The sequence below is a fragment of the Typopeltis vanoorti genome, chromosome 22 (assembly GCF_054136105.1).
Source record: "Typopeltis vanoorti isolate ZY-2024b chromosome 22, IOZ_Tvanoo_1.0, whole genome shotgun sequence".
Classification (NCBI taxonomy): domain Eukaryota; kingdom Metazoa; phylum Arthropoda; class Arachnida; order Uropygi; family Thelyphonidae; genus Typopeltis; species Typopeltis vanoorti.
Window position 1 is genome coordinate 30005889 of NC_143570.1, and position 23816 is coordinate 30029704.

Sequence of the window (23816 nt, forward strand, 5' to 3'; positions counted from 1 at the left end):
CTTCTGGATGAGGAAGTTGTGGAAAGAATCCAGAGGTAGGGAAAGAATGAATGTTTGTAGATTACAAAGTTCAGAAATTTAGCTGACAGAGAAAAGAGAAGATATGAGAGACATATAAGCTACTAACAAGGTTTTATGGAATAGAGAGAAAAAAATTTTTTTAATGAATGACAGAATGGGAAAGAATAAGGGTTTTGCCATGAAAGTCAAATAAAAGTTGTGGCTAGCAGCATGAAATGCAGAGTGGATACTCTCTGTATGGGTGATAAGGTCAAGAGTCTGTTTTTTTTCCCACTACATGTTCCTCTTCTTTTTTTTCTTCAGCTTTTGAAACATTAAATATTCAAGTAAGCCTAAATAATTATAGTGTGTCTGCAGTTAAAATAAACAGTAAACCTACTCAAAATTACCCCCCAAAAAACTTAAACTAAAATCTCACAAAAAATCTTCCATGTTCACTTTACCAACATTCATGTCATCAGTAATAATTTAAATGCTGTGCATCATTATCTTCAGTCATTGAAACCAGATGTTCTGTTTCTGACTGAACTCCAAATTTCTGCTACATCAACCACAGCCCATCTTAGATGTCCTTACAACCCGTATATTATTTCTCCCACTACAAGAGAGGTGCTTATGCCTTTATATAGTCTGATATCCCTTGCCAAAGGATGTCTGAATGAGAATTTCACTATTTTGAACCTGACAAAATGTGGCAAAGAATAAGATTTCTTTGCCACATTTTGTTTGACTCATCTGCTGTCTTTACCATTCTGCCAATTTTGAAAATCATTTTGACCCCTAAATTCCTATCTTCAAAGTTCAATTTTATTTAGTCCAAATTTCCAAACAGTGAAGTCATTTTTTTTTGGTGATTTCAATGTCCACAATTCTAACTGGCTCCCTTTTTCGAATTTCACTATCCAAGCTGGAAGAGAGACAGAGATCTTTGCTGTAAGCAATGACCTAATACAGATAATTCATTTCCCCACAAGAATTCCAGACAATCACTTCATTCATCAAACAATCTGGATCTCTTTTTAACTGGTATACCTTCAAGGTGCTCTGTTCAGATGACTGCTCTTCTTGGAGCAGTCATCTAAATAGAGTACCTGAAAGATGGACATGGAAAGAGGGCAAAATAATTTCTCTCCATAAAGGAGGATCTAAGTCTGTGGTAGCAAATTATAGACTAATCAGTATCTCAGGAGTGGTGGTAAAAGTTGGGCAAAAAGAGAATTCAGGAATTTAGAAAAATTAAACATGGAAACTAAAACTCACGTGATATAAATTTAACGGCTGTAAAATTTTTGCTTATGTATCATAGGCATCCTCAGTACATTGAAAAATGGAACACAATATAAAATTACAATTAATGAATAATTTTCAAAACGTGCCACTAAAGCGTTAATAGGACAACAAATGGTCAGTGAAATTTCCAATTAAAAAAAAATACAATAATATAATAATCAGAAATTTACATAAAAATGATGTAATAATATTTCCCATAAAGAGGATAACTGAAGGTAATCAGATCTGTTTGAGTTCAGTCGGTGAAGAAAGGTCTCATAATTCTCTTTATATATATATATATTTATTTATTCATTCATTCATATTGGAGATACCTCCCTTTTCTCTTCTGTCCCTATTTGGACGAGTTGAGCCCCCTAATGCGAGGGTGTTATATATTTATGGCTCTAAATCTGTGTGCATTCATAGGGCCAGATTGCCTGTTCTAAAGGACAAAAAACCCAAGTTTCAGGGTGAACCCCCCCCCCCCCACCTCTGTATGAGACCGTCTAACTCACCTTCAGTTGAAATTGACCTCACGTTATGGACGGGAATCCAAACCAGGTCTTTCCGACCAAAGGGCTTTGTCTATACCAACAGAGCTATAGAAGCACTCTCTTCATATAAGTGCTCTATAAGGAATCAATCTATTTCCATGTAAAAGCTTAGTTTTCTTCCAAAAAATTCTGTGTTTGTTGAAATGACATGTTCTGCTAGAGAACACGAATCGTAACAGTCTGGCAGAGTAGAACATACCATCTCGATCAAACATAGAGTTTTGTGGAAGAAAACTAAGCTTTTATGTAGAAGTGGATTCCTCATAGATCACTTATATAAAGAGAGTTGTGAGACATTTCTATGGAAACAAAACTTAAACAAATCTGTGGCCTTCGGATATTCCCATTATGGGAAATATTATTACATAATTTTTATGCAAATTCCTGATTATTATATTAATATCATCATCATCAAATTCCTGACATTTAACCTCAAGGGGTGTACAGGATATGATAGTACTACATGAAAAATTTACATCATTACTAACTTCCTACCTACAATTTTCTGCCAAATCTGTTACCTCTCAAAGCTACAACATTGTCAGATCTTATATTTATATATCTATAAGGCACTTTTTACCGTATCAATCCGCCTATATCTTGGCCTTCCTCTGGTTTTTTTTTTACCAACCTGGCAGAGAACACTTGTTTGGCTAATCTTTCCTTGCTCTTTCTGTTTAAGTGACGATACCACCTGAGATTAGCTCTGCTAACGCATTCCTGGATGCTGACAATGTCAAGGTTCTTTCCTAATATCCTTGTTTTTAATATGATATTGCCATTGATACCATCTGTTCACACCCCCTAATCTTTCTCAGGACTCTCATATCTGCGGTCTCTGGTCTTTGGTCAAGTGTTTTAGTTCTGACCCAGCTCTCAGATCCATAAGTTAAAATTGGTTTGAACACTGTATTGCATTACAGCTAATTTAGTGTTTTGATTAATTTCTCTCTTATTCCATATAAATTTATTCAGTTGACTTCCTACCATACCAGCTTTGTAGATTCTGTTGTCTATTTCCATATTTAATTTATCATCTTCACTAAAAATCGTGCCTAAGTAGCTGAAATGTTTTACTTGTTCTATAGGTTCTCCATTCACAATGCAGCTGATATTTTCATTATCTTTGTCTTGTTATTGATGACCTTCATACTATCACAACAGTTATTCAATTTAGTCAGGGAATCTTGCAGACTTGTAGCGGATTTATTTAGAAGTATAACATCGTCCGCATAAAGCAAGGAGCTGACATTAACATCTCCAATTTTGATATCAGGTTTAATACCACTTTCCTTCATAATGCAATCCACATAGATAATGAATAACAGAGGTGATAATGTACATCCTTGTCTGACACCAGATTTAATATTAAACCATCTCACTGTACTTTCTTCAATTCTAACTGCTGACTTACAACTCAAATTGTGTAGCTCAGTGGATGTGGCATTTGCACACCATGGTGCTTGACCGCACGAATGAAGACTTGGTGTTTTGTATCTAGTTGGCGACTAGAGGAAATTTTTCTAAGCCTTTTTTCGACCGGGTCCCAAGTTAGTCGATCTCTGACACGGGCAAGCGGGTTTTTTCTCCCGGAAACTTGGTTTTTCATCCCGTAAACTCAAGAAAATCGACCATAGAACCCACACTATTTCAGACATTAAATATATTGTGTTAGGGTTAGGGAGCACGAGATGGCGGCACTTGTTGAGCCGCCTCTTCACTGTGTGCCGCTTAATTAGTGATAGCCTCCAGCTATCTCTGATTGGGTACCGGTGGAGATTGAACTGCCCACTCAGTCTCCAAAAGTTAGATAGGGCTAAAAAGCAGCCTCACCTACTCCCACGGGAATAAAAAAGGCATTAGCTGTATTGCCATACAATGACACCATACAACTGCAGCGTTTTGAATAGCTTCTCTCTTGGCACCTTGTCATATGCTTTTTCCAGATCTACAAAACTTAAATACAGATCTTTGTTATATTCCCATGACTTTTCAACTATTTGTCATAAAGTGAATATCTGATCCTGATAGCCTCTATTTGGCCTGAATCCAGCTTGTTCCTCACCAAACTTCTCTTCCACAATCCTTCTCAACTATACTGCCATAAATCTTACCAAAAACACTCATCAGAGAAATACCTCTGTAATTCTCACCATCAGTTTTATTTCCCTTTTTATATATGGGTACTATGAGAGCTCTACTCCAATCATCTGGAATTCGTCCTTCTGTCCAGGCCCTCTGAACAATGCAGTGTAGCCACTGTAAAACTTTTATACCTCCATACTTTAGCATTTCTGGTCTAATATCATCTACTCCAGTTGCCTTTCACATTTCAGACTTTTGATGGCTTTTTCTACTTCAAGCATGGATATGTATTCCTGATTGCATGCCTGGTCAGTGTTTTTTATCACTGTGCTGTCATCACTGCTAGTTTCATTTAGCAATTTTTCGAAGTAAATACTCCATACTTTAAGGATATCTTTTTCTCCAGTTTTCATATCACCTTTATCATATCTAATTCCTTTTACAGCACTCTTTCCTCCATTTCTGTGCTTCAACAACCTCCAGAATATCTTGCCACCTTCTTGATATTTATTTTCTATGTTCTTACCAAAGTCTTCCCATGACTTTTATTTAGCTAGTTTTCCACAGTGTTTAGCTTTCTTACATTTGTCTCTGTATTCTCTGAGAGCACAAGCTGACTTATTTGCCAGGAACTTTTGATATGCTTTCTTCTTTTCCTTCACTGCCTCTTTAACTTCCTGTGTTCACCAGGAAGTTACTCAGGATGCCTGTGATACATGGGTGAAAATTTCAGAACTATTAAATTTAAATCACATAAGTTTGTTTCCATGTTTATTTTTTTCGAGTATGTCAATTTGCATATCAATATTAAAGCAGCATTCAGGAATGGGTAAATAAGAATATGACACTCTAATCTATGAGTGGAAGCACTGCTTTGTGAAGGGTCAGCCATGCCTGAACACTTTGCCAACTTTTCATAATAGTGTGAAAGATGAGTTGGAAAAAGGGACTGGCTACATAATGATACTGCTGGATTCTGCAAAGGCATTCGACAGTGTACCACAGGGAACTCTTTTATGAAAATTGGAACAAATCAAGAATGGATATGAAACTGGTGACATGGATGCCGGCATGGTTAGCCGAGTGGTTAGCGTATCAGCTCTCCAGGCAAAAGGTTGTTGGGTCAAATCCTGCCGTGGGCATGGATGTTTGTAATTGTCTTTGAAAATATTAGTGTGGTGGTTGGCAGTAGATAGCATTGGTGTAGATGATGGTAGGTGCAGTTAGTAGATTGGTGGAGATGGAGAGTTGTAGAGTGGGTGCCTTCATCGATGAGTCTCTGGACTCCCTGGAGGTGTTACATAATAATAATAATAGTAATAATAATACAGGAGTGGCTGATAGACAGATACAAAAAAGTAGTATATGGAGGAGAAGAATCCAGGAGAAAGCAGGTGACACTGGTGTACTCCAAGGTACTGGACCACTGCTGTCTAATTGGTACATACATGAGAGTGGTCTGAAACATTCTCAGCTTAACAATGAAAAAACGAATTCATAATTTCAAAATTATTTTTATTTTTATACATAATCTCCCTTAAGACTATTACATTTATTCCAGTGATGCTCCTGCACCATTATCCTGTACCTGTAGTGGTTCTCAGTAAGATCTGCAAAATACCCCTCTACAGCTGCAATCACCTCTTGATTTGAAGAAAAACGCTGACCAGTGAGGAAGAGTTTTAGTTTTGGGAAGAGACAGAAGTCAGAAGAAGCCAAATCTGGGGAATAGGGTGGATGTTCCAACAATTCATAGTGCAGATCTCTTAATTTTCCCATTGCCAAAACACCTTTGTGGGCAGGTGCATTGTCCTGATGAAAGATGATATTTTTCTTCTGCAAACCAGGTTTTTTCTCACGAATTTTTTCGTCTAGTCTGGTTAAAACATCGGAATAATATTCCTTGCTTATTGTTTTACCCTTTTCAAGATAATTAATAAACAAAATGCCTTTAGCATCCCAAAACACAGATGCCGTGACCTTTCCTGCTGATGGAACGACTTTGTCTTCTTTGGTGCTGAACAACCGGCTTCTGTCCACTGTTTTGATTGCTGTCTGGATTCTGGTCTGTAATGGTGAATCCAAATTTCATCCATAGTAATAAATCGATGCACAAAATCAGTTTTATTCTTGTTAAAATGCTCCAAGCGCTGTTCAGAGATTTTCATGCAAGTGCGTTTTTGATGTGCTGTGAGCAAGCGTAGCACCCATCTTGCACAAAGCTTTTTCATTTGCAATTCTTCATGCAAAATATATCCTACATGTTCTTTTAAAATGCCTATAGTCTCAGCACTTTCATGCACTTTGACTTGCCGGTCATTCAATACCATGTCGTGTACTTGATCAATGATTTCTGGTGTTGTTACACTTTTTGGATGTCCTTCACATGGATCATCTTCAAGGCATTTAAGCACTGCAGCCATTTCTTAATTGTGAAAAACGAAGGAGAAGAGTGCCCATAAACTTTCATAAACTTCGAATGAATTTCTTTCGGTGTTAAACCTTCTTTTACAAAGAATTTTATAACTGCATGATACTCAATTTTATCCAATTCAAGGGATAAAGACAACACTTTGCTCAGACAGCTGTATAAAACAAACTACTTAATACAATGACCTGCAATTTCACATGGATGCTTATGACAGATGTATCAACTTTAAAAAAAAAAAAATCTTGACGATAGTGTTGCCATCTATGGTCGAGGCCGAGAACTTTTCAGACCACCCTCATAGGAAAGAATCTGAAGGGAGATATTCAGTTGTTTGCTGATGATGATGCACAGTTCGGTAGGGTCAGGGCCGGCGGAAGCGGGCATGAAGAGCATGCAGGCGCTGCTACGAAAGGGGCACGGTTCATAAGTTCATTTTTAAGGAACAAAATTTTTATCATAAAAACAAAAAATGCTTAGAATGATCAATATTAAAATAAATAAGGCCGGATACACCGAATAAAAATTAAAAAAAATTGTATATTGCCGATTCTTTGATCAGCCGACTGTTTACAATTTTGCAGCAAGAGGGCTAAATGCTTGCCTGCAGAATGTTGTGTTTACTGCAGTCTATCTAAAATGAAATGGTGAACGGTTTTTATGCGCAGAAACGAATTTTCGTACAAAACATTTGTTGCTAGTTAAATAATGATATGGTACGCATCTCAGTTGGCTACTGATAGTACCGCAGTGCAGACTATTATTTCGTCTCTGTGTCGTGTTGTGTAATAATTTCTTGTGGGTATAATATAGAAATGAAATCAAAAATTAAAAAAAAGTTATCCAGTGCACGTCATGCTGCAAAAGAAGCAGATATTAAGAAACAAACTGGGGCTCTTAATAAATTTGTTAAAATATTAAAATATTCTGATGCAGATTGTAACCAACTCAGTACATCAGAAATCCGAGTTGAAGAACTGTGCACATGATCAAGTTTTCATGAAAGTACTATTGCAACTATTGAACAAGATAACAAGATGCATGATTTAAGTGAAAAACAGTTAGGAGAAGATTTAGTTGTAGTTGACCATGAAACTAAGACATTGTTTAGAAGATCCAGGTGAATGGGGAAATATTGATGAAAAATTACGAGTTGTTTTAATTGAAATGGGGCCTGTTCAAAAGAAAAATATAATATATCCCAGAGATACATATGGTCGTAAATTTGGCGACACATATTATAATAGAAAAATGGAAAACAGGGAGTTTGTGCCAAGAACATGGCTCATTTATTTCAAAACTTTAAATTCTGTTTTTGGCTTTTGTTGCAAACCTTTCGCACCTACCGAATCAAGCAGTCTTGTAGAAGGTTATAATGATTGGAGAAATGTAAGTACAACTTTGCATAGACATGAGACTAGTTTAACTCACATGAAAAATTTCTTAAAATGGAAGGAAGTTGATAAAAATTTAAAAAACAAAACTACTATTGATTGTCAGACTCAAAGCATTTATGAAATGGAAAAGAAACATTGGACGAGTGTTTTAGAACGCTTGATTGAAATTATAAAATTCCTTGGTAGCCAAAATTTAGCTTTTCGTGGATCATCTGATAAATTATATAAAAGGAATAACGGCAATTTTTTAAAATTAGTCGAACTGTTTGTGAAGTTTGATCCCGTTATGGAAAAATCATGTTGAAAGGGCCCTACAACGAAACAATAGAGTACACTATTTGAGTAAGACAGTCAAAATGAAATATTGGAAACTTTAAGTAACGCAATTAGGGATACAATTTTATTATCAATTCGAAAATCTAAATATTATTCCATAATTTTAAACTGCACACCTAACGAAAGTAAAACAGAATAAATGACCATTATTATTCGCTTTGTTTCCTGTGACAATGGAATTGTCAAGATCAGGGAAAACGTTTTAGGTTTTGCAGATATATCAGATTATGTGCAGTTATGCGCAACAATAATGGAACATTCCCATTGAAGACATTCGAGGTCAAGGGTATGACAATGGGGCAAATATGAAAGGGAAAAAATATGGGATCCAAAATTTGCTTTTGAACAAAAATCCTCGAGCTTTTTCTTAAAAAGTGTGTGCTGCTCATACTCTAAATTTAATCATTAATGATCCAGCCAAAGTAAATGCAAATACAATTAGTTTCTTTGCAATTATTCAAGAAATATACAATTTCTTTTTATTCTCTTACAAACATTGGGCAATCCTTTTAGAGTTCGTAAAAAAATTAACATTGAAACAGCCATCAGAAATGCGATGGGAAAGTAAAATTAATGCGACCCACCCTCTACGATATCAGTTAGGAGAAATTTATGATGCACGTTTTTTAAATAATTTAAATAATGAAAATTTTAATAAAGAAAATCAGCATGAAGCACAAACATTATGTGCTAAAATAAAGGACTACAAATTTATTTGCTCTCTTATAACTTGGCATGATTTACTTAACAGAATAAACCCTGTGAGTAAAATGCTTCAAGACAAAAATATAAACATTACACTTGCTTTAGAATCTATCGAAAACTTAAAAATATTCTTACAAGAGTATCGATCAAATACAAATTTTAAAGAGGTTCTAAAAACGGCAAAAGAACTGAGGGAAGAGGTGGATGGAGAACAAGAATTTAAAACTGGTACGGAAGTTCGACGACGATAGAAGACACGACAATTTGTCTACGAGCATCACAACGAAATGCCACAATCGCCAGAAGATAAATTTAGAGTGAATGTGTTTTATACACTTCTAGATATTGCAATGTGTTCGTTAATAGAACTTTTGAACAGCCAAAAACATATTATGATAATTTCAATTTCTTGTATAGGTTACTACAAATTAATAACGAAGTTTTACGAAAAAATTGTGACGATTTAGAAATTCTCTTGAAGGATGGTGACAATAAAGATGTAAATACAATAGAACTATATGACGAGTTATGTGCTTTCTGGGATATTTTTCGGAAGGATAATTTAAATATTCAAAAGCCTTTCGATATTCTTAATTTTACAGTGTCCAATAATTTATCTTTCCCTAACTTTTCAATTGCTTTAAGAATACTGTTAACCTTACCTGTTAGTGTAGCGAGCGGTGAACGCTCCTTTTCCAAGTGGAAATTGATTAAAACCTATTAAGAACAAGTATGTCACAAAAAAGGCTTGTTAGTTTGGCGTTAATAGCTATTGAAAATGATATATGTACGGAATTAGACGGTGAGACCATTATTTCTAATTTTGTGAATATGAAATCAAAAACCCTAAAATTTGAATTAAAAAAATTTCAAGTATATTTATGTAATTTAATTTATTTTCTGTTATTCTGTAAAGATAAAATTTTTTGAATACTTATATTAAATGTTCTAATTATTTCTGAATTCTTTTCTTATTTTCTCATGTATCTTGAGTTTCTTTTATTTTCCTAAAAGATAGTTCCACTTATAAAAAATATTAAACAATTTTTACAAGTTACTAAAAATTTAGTAGCTTCTAAAATGCAAGATTTTTTAAACTTTAGTTCAAATAAATTTTAACTTTAATTAAAATTCATTTTAATTTTGTTAGCGATTCAGGTCGAAGAGAAGGCTATAATCCCTGTATTATTATATTCAACGATTAAAATGAAGTGGCTTTATCAAATTTTGGTTTAACTTTTGAGAATCTTTTGAATATTCGGGTTTTTAATGATTATCCTGCCTAGTCAACACCCCCGGTTCATTACATTTAGCGAGCCAACGTGTAGCTGTTCTGTCAAAATTTATTTAAGAAATTTCAAATAATTTAAATATTTATTATAGTAAAAGAATCGCAGCCGGATCATTACAGGGGTACTTAGATAGCAATTGCATGTGGGCGACAAAGATCCTAGTGCAGGCTCTGGGTAGGGTAATAGTTAATTGAGGTGATATAGAGAGCTTTCAGGATGATTTAAGCAGCCTGACAGCATGGGCAAAATGTAATGGATATCAATTTTGAAGTGTAAAGTTATGTATTTTGGGATAAAAAGATTACAAGCTGTGTACCACACTAAGGGAGGTATACTGCAGGAAATTGATGAAGCCAGGGATTTGGGGTAGTAGAAGGCAGAGAGTTGAAATTTAGGGGACATATTGCTAAGGCAGCCAAAAGTACCTTAGCAATATTTCAAAGGTAGCTAGGTTAGTTCACAGGATTACCCAGTTATTGAAGAACACACTAACAAGGAAATAAGGGTGTTATTATTATAAAGCCTTGATATGACTAGATTACTGTGCTAATGTTTAGTTATCTGGGTTTCTTGGGAATGAGGAAGTGGTGGAGAGGATACAGAGATGAATGATTAAGATGGTGAGTGGTCTGTGGAATGTTCCCTATGAGGATAGATTGAGGGTTTGTGGGTTGCTAGGAAAAAAGGAGGAGATATGATAGAAATATTTAAGTTACTTTTTTAGGTTTTATAGAATTGATGCAGGAGAATTTCAACACTTGTCTAGAAGGGGTCATTCCTGGAAATTGGGTAATAGTGTGGTTAACAAGGTGCGAGGACTAAATTTTTTGTTTGGAGAGTGGTGAATGAATGGAATGGGTTATGAGAGTTGGTTGTGAGTGGTCTGTCTGTTAATGGTTTCTAGGAGAGGTACAATAGATACTGTGTGGATAGTTTGGATCTTTCACAATGTGTCTTAGGAACTCCATGGAGGTGACTGCAGTAATGATAATAATAATATAATAATTATATTTCACGCCAGTAAGGATTATACTGGTGATGTGTTCCGTGCATATATTTCATTTGGAAAGTTGAAGATAGTAGTTGAACAAGAGAAATGAAGCATGGAAGTTACAGAGATTATCCCTTGATAATGTTATAATGACAACTCTTCATTGAGATTAACTCTGAGTGTTGTTTCATGGGAGAAGAGATAGCACAACATTATGGTCTGAATTGCATAGAGGCGTAAACTGTTGTGCTATTTATAATTTATTGCTATTTATAGGCTTGCTTAGTTGCTGCGCCTTTGTAATACCATTATTATTAGTTTTTATATATACTCCTTTCTTATTCTCACTATTCCATCTTAGTACTGCATACTTACTTTATCTACCTTTTGCCCTACAAGTTTTATGCCTATGGATACTAGAAAATTTATTTGATAAGACTGCGCCACCAGTATCTTTTAATTGGCATAAAACTCAGTAATATGGCTGGCTGATTTCTCTCTCTCTCTCTTTCTCTAACACAAAATTCCTTCAGTAAAACTTTATACGAACAGTCGTGGTCTATTTGCACTTAACTATGCTTTTCGGTTATCTTAGTTGGTTTCCCGCTCTTAAGTTCGTTTTTATTTAGGAACAGTGCATTGTAAAATAAAAAATCAGGTGGCACTCTATTGACATATAATTAAAACACATTTATTTACAATAAAAACAAAGTACATTACATAAGCAATAGGGAGGTCTCTCTCTCTCTCTCTACCTATCCTTATGCTTTTGGTATAAAGAAATAAACTTTCCCTTTTCAATACTAAATGACTATACAATATAATTACTCTGTTACTTCTCTGCTTAAGAAAATCAAATTGTTAAGACTAATTTACTCATAAAGAGATTAGCTAGCTATGGCAAGTTATCTTACAATTATATTCCAGTTAACAACAAATCAGAGGACTCTCTTATAGATATTTGTTATTACTATTTCTTATCAGTCCATTTATGACATATCTCCTAGATTACAAAAAGAATGTACACAAAAGGATGTAACGCACTTACAGAGGTTCTTTGTCACGACACCTTCCACAAGTCCTGTATCAAAGTCTCTATGGTTTCTCCTTCATCTCAGACCTTATGTTTCCATCTGGAGGGTCTTGCTTCGGGGGGGGGGGGGTGTAACGTTGGAATATCAGCAGGTTTTGGACTGCAATCTTCCCGGTACTCAATAGCTCAGGCAAAAAGTTTCAGCATACAGGCTTGAAGATCACTCTGTGGCATTTGGCTTCGGTTGACTTGCAGAAGCACTAGGACATCCGACCAGCACGTGGCATCAGCTGTTCTCCCATTTTTTTCCTCTGGTGTGGGTTCGCCGTAAAGTCTGGTCCTCTGGGTCTGACTGCTTCTGGTTCTCCGTCAACTGCCTCTGGCTCTCTTCAGTAACAGCGCTTCGCTCTCCTGCTTCGGTAACTGGACCTCGCCTCTGCTCTCTCGGCAACTGGACTTGGACTCTCCTCTCGATGTTCGGCTCAGTCCTCTTTTATTTTCGCCTTCGCAGGACCTTGCACCAAGGGTTGTAAACCCCGAAGAAATCAACAGTTCTCCTTGATCTTTTTGTTAAGGCCAACCCGTTCTTTCTTCTCCTCTGTGCACTCTTTTTTCCTTGTCTTGTCGGGCAGCAGAAACTTCTCTGAAACTAGCAGATCTCTTTGATACTAACTTTGAAGGTGTTAATGCACAGAGCTCACAAACAATTTTCTCACACACTTAATCGTAAACAACTTCCTTGTGCTCTTATACATAGCTATTATACAAAGTTCCGATGGCAAAGCATTGCTTTTGTTTTGACATTCTAGAAACTTTAGTAAAAACAGTAAATGCAATCAATTCCCATAAGGTTATTTACATTAATATCTAACATAAAATACAAAGAGACAAACAAGGTTATTTTTGTAGCAGTTCTCCTGAGACTTGACCTTAGTAAAAATCGATGTAAAGCGCTTTGGTATTTTTAAGCTACATCGAGTTTTACAGAGGGCATACAATATTTACAATGTAGTTGGAAGGGCTGCTAGTGAAAAAGAGATCCAGGGTGTTAGAGGAATGATTAAAGTTTTCTTTTAGGCATGTGAACAATTTACATAAGGTCATTAGTGATGGCAAAAGTCTCAGCATTTTGTGTGCTTGGTCTATGTTGGAGGAATGTCAGGTAGTGTTGTGAATATTAAAATCTTTGAGGAAGATGAATTTTGCTGTTGAGAAAGTGGAACTGAAGAATATCAACATTTGAGGAGAAAAAGTCAAAGAGTTCAGAATGGTTTGGAGCACTGGAAGAGTGATGGAGACAGAAGATGAATTTCACTGAGTAAAGTTAATCTAAGGTGATCACTTAAATAGAATGAGAAAGGAAAGTTTAGCAAAGCAGATGTTTGATGCTGAGATGGTAGGGAAAAACTAAGAGGAAGATCAAGATCTGGGTAGATTGATAGAACCAGAAGTGCTCTAGTAGACTGAAATATTACATTTAACAATATTTCAGTGCTGACAAGTAATATACTGATTTAGAAGAAAATTGTTCATAGGAGATTATCAATAATGTAAACTTAATCATGTAGTACTGCCATAGTAGCCTGTACTCTCTTTGAAGGCACATATCAATAAATTGATGATGAAGGTCAAAGTCAGGTGATTCCAGGGTGGATGCCTTTTGGCATAGTATGTCAGACCAAACATATGTACAGATGCCACCTTGAGTCAAAGAGTGTGTATAGTTGAGGACTGAGATGAATAGCACTTGAAAGGCATTGAAATTTGAGTTCAACAGGAAAAGTTGGTCTTTTGTCTGTTAGTTTAGTAAATTCTTCCCTGTGAAGGATAATGAATCTAATACACATTCTAGTTTAATTAATCAAATTCCTATCCTTTATGATGAAATTTTGTGTGGGTAATCTTGAGGGAACCTGCTCTATATGGCAGTCATCTATAAAATTGTTAAAGAATGCCTAGAATGTCTATAATAAACTGTCAAGAAATTTTTGATCATACAAGGGGGAGCCTGGGGGGGGGGTTGAAAGTTCTGATAAACACTTAGAACAAAAATGATATTAAAGCAACTGATATAACCAAGAAAGAACAAATGAGGATATAAGCTCTGCTACTAATATGTTCTTTCTTGTGGTTATATCATTTGCTTTATTATCACTTTGTTCTAGGTGTTTATCAGAACTTCCCAGACCACCCTCATAATTTTTGAAGTGTTTCAGAAAATATGTGATGGTAAATCGAGAATCAATTATTGAAATATTGATATAAAAGCAATCTCATATACAATCATGTATTTTTAAAGATGTAGCTTAAACAAAATTAGCAGAGCTAACTGATTCTTAAAATTCACATAACACAAGAAAAGGATGAATAAAATTTATTAAAAAGCCATATATTACAATCTTAAAATTACAGATAATCGGTGGTATTAGGTAATAAAATACAGAGTAGTTTATGTGTGATTAGAATAAGTAGATTTTCTCATATGAGAAAGTCTTACATTACACATAATTATTTTTTTTAATAATTAATACAATTACGTAATACTACTATACTTTCTCATTTTTTTTGCTTTGCGTGTTTTATGTATAACATCGCGCAGCTCTCACCGTTTTAAATACTCCACTATTCTAGTAATACCTTGTCTTCTACTACTTAATGCTAGTGAAAATGATCTGATATTTTCACACACATATCAATATATAAAATATATAAACCAAAATATATAAATAAATTTTATTCATCTTTTCCTTATAATAAAATTAGTTTAATCCTTTATCCAAGTGTGAGCAAACAAAGTTTGTGCCTGAAAGTATCTTCAGGACTGGGGTAAGGTGGTACAACACCAGAGCAACTCGTTGTAAAGGTGGAGAAAGCTACCAACACTCCTATCTCAGTATCTCCTATAATGCAAAACACATCTCCTTGCGGATATGTCTAATGTTATGCATTAAGGGAAGGGCCACTACCCAGACTAGTTTCGACCTTTATTGAGGTCTCTTCAGTGGGAGCCAGGCCCAGGTGGAAATACCAGGCAGAAACATTTGCAGGTCATCTCTACCTATAGGATTTGCCAAATGGTGTGCCACCCTTTTTTAATAAATTACTCTGGATTTAGAGAAAGATGTTGAAAGTTTATTTTTCACTTGGTTAGAGTATAATAAAATTAGTTTAATCCTTTATCCAAGTGTGAGCAAACAAAGTTTGCACCTGAAAGTATCTTCAGGACTGGGGTAAGGTTGTACCACCTTACCCCAGTCCTGAAGATACTTTCAGGTGCAAACTTTGTTTGCTCACACTTGGATAAAGGATTAAACTAATTTTATTATACTCTAACCAAGTGAAAAATAAACTTTCAACATCTTTTCCTTGTGTTATCATGTGAAGTTTAAGAAATGTTATTGCACAAGTATCCTTAAAATAGCAAATACTGGAGCTCATACAGTTTTTATGGTTATGCACAAAGATATATTAGAGCACATTTATTAGCAATTACACTGGTGACCAAAACCTAAGGACGAACACAATTTCTGAAGATTACAATTGCAAATTCAAACAAATTAGCTTATGGCAATTTGTATAGCTGGCAATTTCGAGTAGAATGCAGATTACATATATATTTAATTCAAAATTTCAAATTGCATGCAAAGAGATCATGAAAGTGGTACTGCTTACCATTGTGAGAATGTTCTTGAGAGGGAAAGATACAACGGTGCTCGGGTCAACATGTAGGGAGGCATTAAGCTTAATGGATGCACAGAGTTACAAGTGCTGGAAAAAGGGACTATGACTGGTGAATGACACTGCAACGAAGTTCTTCAATGTCATGTTCAGTTGTTCCGTGGTGCCTTAGGTCAGGGCTGTCCAACCTTAGGTAATCCGAGGGCCATTAAAATAAAAAGATTTATCCGAGGGCTGCATCCAGAATAACAAATACAGTACATATATTAAATTACTTGGAGAGTCCTACCGTTAGTTAGGTTTAGCAAGCAGTTTGAAAATTTCATAAGAAAAAAAGTACGGTATCACTCAATAGATGAACATACGAACACTAATTGTGGGCTCACATTCACCATGAGCTCCTGGAGCATACATGTTGGAACAAAACAGTGTAAGAATGCTTCTTTGACACATCTAATATTTGAAAAACACGTGGGTATATAGGGTATATGTAAAAACACCAAATAAAATTATCAACATCGAGATTATCAATTAGTGAAAGAATTAAAATATCTAATATGCATTCAATTCAAATTGTTATTTTATTTTTTCGCTCATGAAAATCAAAACCCACAGGCCCTGGGGTGAGGGTTTTGATTCACACCCCAGGCCGCATCCGGCCTGCAGGCTGTGTTTTGGACAGCCCTGGTGTAGGTGATAATATGGCACCTTGTGGGACACCGTGTTTTATTTGTATACCCCGGCTGTAATATGTGTCAATTTTTGTTACTTGTGTTCTGTTTGAGAGATAGTTCCTGAACCAGGTATGCAGTGTTCCTCTTATTCCGAATGAGTATAGTTTGGTCAGTTCATGTTCAAGTGTATCAAAAGCTTTGGTTAAGTCAAGAAGTATGAGAACAGAGTACTTATTTTTATCTAGGGCTTTGTTTATGGCGTCGATGATGTCATATAATAAAGTGATAGTGCTTTTTGTTTTCTGAAAGCCGTATTGGTTTTGTGAGATAATGTACTTCTGTAGTCTGGTGTGTGTTATTTTCTCAAGATTTTTGAGATGACTGGTAGGCTAGCTATTGGTCTGTAGTTCTGTGTATCATTTCTTTTACCATGTTTATAAATTGGCATAATTCTTGCAGTTTTTAGTTGTGGAATAATGCCAGTGTTGAATATTATGTTCATGAGTCTCATCAGTATTGGATTTATTTGTTGAAAGTGTGTTAAAAGATCTATGAGTCTTATTTTGTCTATTCCTGGAGTGGTCTTTTGTTTTAGCTTAAGAGTGCTTCCTTCAGTTCCTGTTTTGTTACAGGTGGAAAATACATAGTTTGCTGTTGACTTTGTGTTGGTAATTTTTTGTTGATCGTCGGTAGATTATCTTTTTTGAGTTGTGTGATATTGTTTGTGAAGGTGTGGTTGAATGAGTCTGCTAGTTCCTCTTGGTTTATATCCTGACCGAAGCTTTTTGCAATAAAATCTTGTGCCGAAGGTTTTTTTTTTCGAGTTAGTGATTCGTTAAGTGTAACCCATGTTTGTTTAATATTTCATTATATTCCCTAAATTTTTGAAAGTAGTAGTATCTTTTTGTCCAACAAATAATTTTTGTTAGTTGATTTCTTGTGTGTTTGTATAATGTTTGTAGATTCGTGTTACTGGATGACTTATTTTTAGTCTTTTCCATGATTTTCCTTTACAGTAATACTGTTCAGAATGTCTGCATTCGTCCATGGATTATTGTCTGTTTGTCGCCTCGTTTGTGCAGGCTTTGTTGCTTTTTTTGTATATTTCTGTGAATATTAGTTCAAAGATCTCGTATAAAGTTACACGGTCATTTATTTTGAGTGGGCAATTCCAGTCTGTATTTTTTACAAGGTTGTTGACAATGTTCTTTAATATGATGGAGTTTTGTAGAGTTTTTGCAGTGCTGTGGGGAGGAGGAAGTGGCGTAATGAAACGAAGCTGAGACAAAGTAGTGATCGGAGTGGTGTTAATTGATGAGGTATATGTATTGATGGGGCCCATATGTTGATATGGTTAATGCATAATTGTGTTAGTGATTTGTTGAGTATTTCTTCTCTTGTTGGGGAGCTTATGGTAGGGTTTATATTGTACTCACTTAGTATATCAAGGTATGTGTTAGTGGTTGAAGATGCATGGTCTAGAGCAGAGCTGTCCAACCTTAGTTAATCCGAGGGCTTGGATTTATCCAAGGGCCACATCCAGAATAATAAATACAGTACTTATATTAAATTACTTGGAGAGTCCTATGCACCTGGAGCATGCATGTTGGAACAAAACAGTGTAAGAACGCTTCTTTGACACATCTAATATTTGAAAAACACGTGGGTATATAGTGATGTAAAAACACCAAATAAAATTACCAACATTGAGATTATCGATTAGTGACAGACTTAAAATATCTAATACACATATTATTCAAATTTTTATTTTATTTTTTAGCTTGTGAAAATCAAAACCCAAAGGTGGGCCACACAAAATTGCGCCGCGGACCGCATTCAGCATGCGGGCAGTGTTTTGGACAGCCCTGTAGTAGGCGAAGAATTAATTTTTATGGATGACAATGCACACTATATCATACACAAGTAGTGGATATACTTTTGGAAACTAAGAATATTAATCAAATTGAATAGCCAGAATGCTCTCCAGATCTCAACCCTCATAGAAAACGTTTGGGATGCAATACAGAGACGCACTGATGTTCGAAATTCTCTCCCCCTCAAGAAAACAAATAAGGCCTTATACTTGCTCTGAAGGAGAAGTGGGCTAATTTTGCTTCAAGAACTCTCCTGAATCATTTGGTGCTAAGAATGGTACAATATTGTGAGAGTTCCATCGCAGTTTGAGATGGACATATTCCAATCTCTCTCACTTTCTCTCTCTCTGCATAGTTTTCTGTAAGCACTGTACATGAATTCCTTAAGTACATCCTTAGGAAATTTGTAACTTTTGCCAAAAAATGTATTGCAATTTAATTTGCATGAAATTTATAACACATTCATGTAATGTAATTTCTTAGTATGCTGGGAATAAATTGATGCCCAAATTTGGATGCATTCATAAAAATATTTTCATAATCATGTAAAAATATAGTTCGGCCAAGCTTTTGGACACAGGTGTATTTCATCAAATTCAATCCATTATAACACTAATACATGCAGTATGGCAATTCATATTAATCTCTACATTAGTCTTTATTACTGTAGGTTAGCCGAGTATTTCTAGTTTTCAATAATTACCTCTGCAAGAACACATAACGCCTGAACACTGTATTGTGAATTACACGAAGTTAAGCTACCAACAGATGTTTCAGCTGGGATTGATTTCTCTTGGATTTCTGGTTTTATTGGCTCTGAAAGATAAGAATGACTCAGTAATACCTTGAAAGGACCAAAACACTTCGCTCTCTCTCTTATGAAGAGAACTTAACTGAATTGAAATCATATTGAAAGTTTTAGCATATACTTGAATATCCTAAAAGCATAAAGAACATAAAGAAAAATCCATAAGCATAAAGAACGATAGGAAGTATACATACGAGGGTGGTCTGAAAGGTTCTCGGCCTACAATGAAAAAACTAATTTATAATTTCAAAATTATTTTTATTTTGTAACATAATCTCCCTTAAGACTAATACATTTATTCCAGCAATGCTCCAGCGGCATTATCCCATCCGTGTAGTAGTTCTCAGTAAGATCTGCAAAATACCCCTCTACAGCTGCAATTACCTCTTGATTTGAAGAAAAATGCTGAACAGTGAGGAAGAGTTACAAGTCAGAGGGAGCCAAATCTGGGGGGATAGGGTGGATGTTCCAACAATTCATAGTGCAGATCCCTTAATTTTCCCATTGCCAAAACACCTTTGTGGGCAGGTGCACTGTCGTGATGAAAGATGATTTTTTTCTTCTGCAAACTGGGTCTTTTCTAACGAATTTTTTCGTCTAGTCTTTAAAAGATTGGAATAATATTCCCTGGTTACTGTTTTACCCTTTTCAAAGTAATTAATAAACAAAATGCCTTTAGCATCCCAAAACACCGATGCCTGTTTGGATTCTGGTGTGTAATGGTAAATCCAAGTCTCATTCATAGTAATAAATCGACACACAAAATCAGTTTTATTCTAGTTAAAATGCTCCAAGCACTGTTCAGAGATTTTCATGCGAGTGTGTTTTTGATCTGCTGTGAGCAAGCACAGCACCCATCTTGTGAAAAGCTATTTCATTTGCAATTCTTCATGCAAAATATATCCTACACATTCTTTTGAAATGCCTATAGTCTCAGCAATTTCGCGCACTTTGACTCGCCGGTCATCCAATACCATATTGTGCACTTGATCAACGATTTCTGACGTTGCTACACTTTTCGAACGTCCTACACGTGGATCATCATCCAGGTTGGTACGGCCATGTGTAAACTCGGCATGCCATTTCTTAATTGTCGAAAACGAAGGAGAAGAGTTGCCATAAACTTTTATGTACTTTGAATCAATTTCTTTTGGTGTTAAACCTTGTACAAAGAATTTTATAAACGCACAATACTCAATTTTATCCATTTCAAGGGATACAACACTTTTGCTTCAGACAGCTGTATATAGTGTTGCCATCTATGGTCAAGGCCAAGAACTTTTCAGACCACCCTCATAAATAAGTAATTTACATAACTTGGACAACTTCATAAAAATAAATATAACTGGCTATAAAGCTAATATTATTGTATATCCTCACAATTACTTTAACACATCTGCAATTAGAAAAAAAAAATAAATAAAAGAAGAAAGCATGCAAATGTATTATCTTTATATGATCTATAAAAATATCAAATTATTGTGGAACGTGACATAAAAAACTGCAAAACCTTGACAATTTTTACTGATTATAAATAAAACAACAAATTAAAAATTCAAAAAGAATTTATTCAAACAAAAAATACAGATTAATAATGGAAAAGCAAGTGATATTAATTCAAACTGGTAATTAATGTGAAGGATTAAATTTCTTTTTGTTTCATATATTCTTTCAAAATTTGGTTTAACTGTGGACAGCTGAATTCTAATATCAGGAGTGGCATCTAACTTACTTCTGTATTTTGTTTTTGTCATAGTGTAGAGCAAAAATCCACTTTCGCACAAATGTGATACTAAACGGCAACAAACAACAAACTGCCTTTTTGAATAAATCTGGATATTCTTCTTTCAAGTCACACCAACACTTGTATAATGAAACTTCATTAAATTTAACTTTTATTTGGCTGTTTGATGTCAGGTCGATGAGATTTTCATATTCTGAAGTAGATAGTTCCTATGGTTTTTCTTGTATATTGAAAGGATTGAAAACTCAATAGTTATTGTCATCTTTTATTAGAGGAAAGTATTCATTTAATGCCAAATTTATTTATTTTAGATGACAAATAATTTATTTTCTAATTTCCTTGACAATTTCACAGTTCAATTCCCGTAAAAGGTCATTTAAAGTTGGACATGGATCCATATTATTTTTTCAGCAGCTTGTCTAGTATTGTAACTTTTGTAATAATGATTCGTGTTGAAAATATTTACATTTTATTCTTGAAGGGAGAGAGAAAAAACATTCAATTTTGTGACTATATCTTCCAGATAAGCAATTTTTATCAACCACAAAACGTTTCTAATGCAATCTGTTAACAGAAATTTGTCTTTGTGTAAGACTATGGCAAGCTATTCTTGTAATTCAAAGAAGATTCTGCCACATTAGTCATCTAATTTCAGCATGCACCAGCAAAGATGCATGTTGGCTGCCCGTTATCTTTACATATCATTTGGAATACTCTTGTTTTTAATGGTTGTTTTCACGGAGTTAATAATTTTCAGTGCTTCATCTAAAATACATTTTAAAGATGAAAGGACATTTTGAGCAACCAGTACATATCTATGAAGAACACAGTGACTACTCGTACACGTTTTAGCAACATTTTTAATTCATGTTACTGCTCCTTTCACAGGTCCTATCATTGACTTCGCACATCGCTATATACACTGAAACAATTTTCTCCCAACTTATTCCACGAGTCTTCATAAAATTGTCAATGCATTTAAATATCATTTCTCCTGCTGCATTAGTTTGTAAATTTTCATTTACAAGACCGTCTTCGAGTTTCTGAGTGAAACCCCCCCCCACCTAAATATGAGACTGGCTAATTCACCATAATTGAAAGAGACCAGATAAAGGTTCCTCATGTCACTGACAGGAATCTAACCAAGGTCTTTCCAACCAAAGGGCTTTGTCTATCCTTTTTTCCAGACCGCCTAGTTTCACCCAGGAACAACATCCTTACTTTTGATACACCTAAGCCTCCAACATTTCTGCAAAAGCAGAGTATCTCAGCTGTCCTGGTTAGAATATAAATCCTTAATCCACTAAGATGCTTTAAATGTCAGAAATACGGGCATGCCCAAACTGCCTGTCATGGTTCTACTAGCTGTGCCTGATGTGATAGTAAAGAGGATAACAACAAATCTTGCTGTGCAAAAAAAAAGCTAAATATGTCAACTATAAGGGAGATCATCCAGCTTACTTTTGTGCATGCCAGAAGTGGAAAGATGAAAAAGAAATTCAAAAAATGAAAACAGAGCAAAATAACACATGAGGAAGCAAAGAGAAAGGTAGCCAACATCACACCTGCTCTGAGATCCTCTTATGCTGAGAAGGTAACAATTAAGAAAGTGCCAACAGCAACTCAAACTCGTATGTCTGTTCCACCATCTGATAATTTCACCATACCTAAACTTTATAATCGCAAGTGATTCTCTATTGAGCGCATCAATCACATGACCTATGGCCTTACTCCAGAGACAATCCAAAAATGACCCATTTGATGAGAATCCAGTGGTCAAAAAAATTATGTCAAAGATACCAGCAAAGGTTGGTCGATTGGTAGAGCCTCTGCTACTAACAGCTCATGAAAAAAGTTAAGCAAGTTTGAGCACAGTTAGTAGATGGAAGGAGAACAATCATTCAATGCTATTGGCACACTCTCCCTCGATGAGTCTTTGGACTCCCTGGAAGTGTCACATAATAATAATAATAATAATATCACTTAAAGATAAACCACCAGACATTCCCACAGAAAAAATGGATACTTTGGTATCCACTGAAAGTAAATTAAACTTATCAACTGACTCTAACACATCAGAAACATTGAATACTTTACCAGAGAAAGAGATGGACACTGACAGTCCTTACTTCCCAAAAACAATTGATAAATATAAACCTGACAAAGGTAAGCCCTCAACCTCCTGAAAACCGGACAAGTCTATAAAGTCAAAACAAAGCAAAATTTTTACAATGGAACTGTCATGGATTTTGCCAGAATATCGATGATATCAAGATTTTGTTGCAGAAACACAAACCTTTCTGTTTCTGTCTACAGGAAACGTACTTAAGACCTAATGAAGACCCTACCTTCATTAAGTCTTAAGTACAAGGACAGAACTGGAGGTGATCCTACTCATGGAGGAGTGGGTAGTCACATCCCTTTCCATCATCAAACTTAATACTGCTCTGGAAGCAGTAGCAACTTGCCTCTCTGTGGGATTTCTTATTACAGTATGTTCGATTTATTTACCACTGAGTGCTGAGTTAAATGAACCTGATCTTTGATAACCTTATCTTGCAAACCACCTGAACCCATACTTTTGATGGGGTAAATTTAATGGTTACAATACTCTGTGGGGTAGTGTCAACACTAATAAACGAGGTCGAATCAATGAAATTATCCTTGATAATAATGAACTCTTCCTTTTGAATAACAGACTTAACACTTTCCTCCATATGCCTACCCATTCATATTCTGCAAATGATCTTACAATCTACTCCCCCTTCTATTGCTCACGTGGAACGTTGAAGAGAACGTATATGGAAGCGATCACTTTCCTGTTCTTTGCAAAATGTCTTCACAGGAACCATGTTCACCCACATGAATACCCATATGGAAATAGACCAGGCAAACTCGAATAATTTTTCTCATCTTGCAAAATT

General features: G+C 35.3%; 1 protein-coding gene across 5 annotated transcripts in view; it reads right to left on the minus strand.

Moving 5' to 3' along the window:
- Nucleotides 1–23816, minus strand: part of LOC150094270 (protein DOP1A) — a 613349-nt gene that overhangs the window by 144715 nt on the left and 444818 nt on the right. For all 5 annotated transcript variants that reach the window (XR_016550242.1, XM_090412136.1, XM_090412135.1 and 2 more), the window contains one exon: nucleotides 19044–19156. Coding sequence is in view for 4 of the 5 variants with exons in the window: in XM_090412136.1 (XP_090268262.1) it covers nucleotides 19044–19156 (113 nt within the window). In the remaining variant the exon portion in view is untranslated. The remainder of the gene's footprint in view (nucleotides 1–19043; nucleotides 19157–23816) is intronic.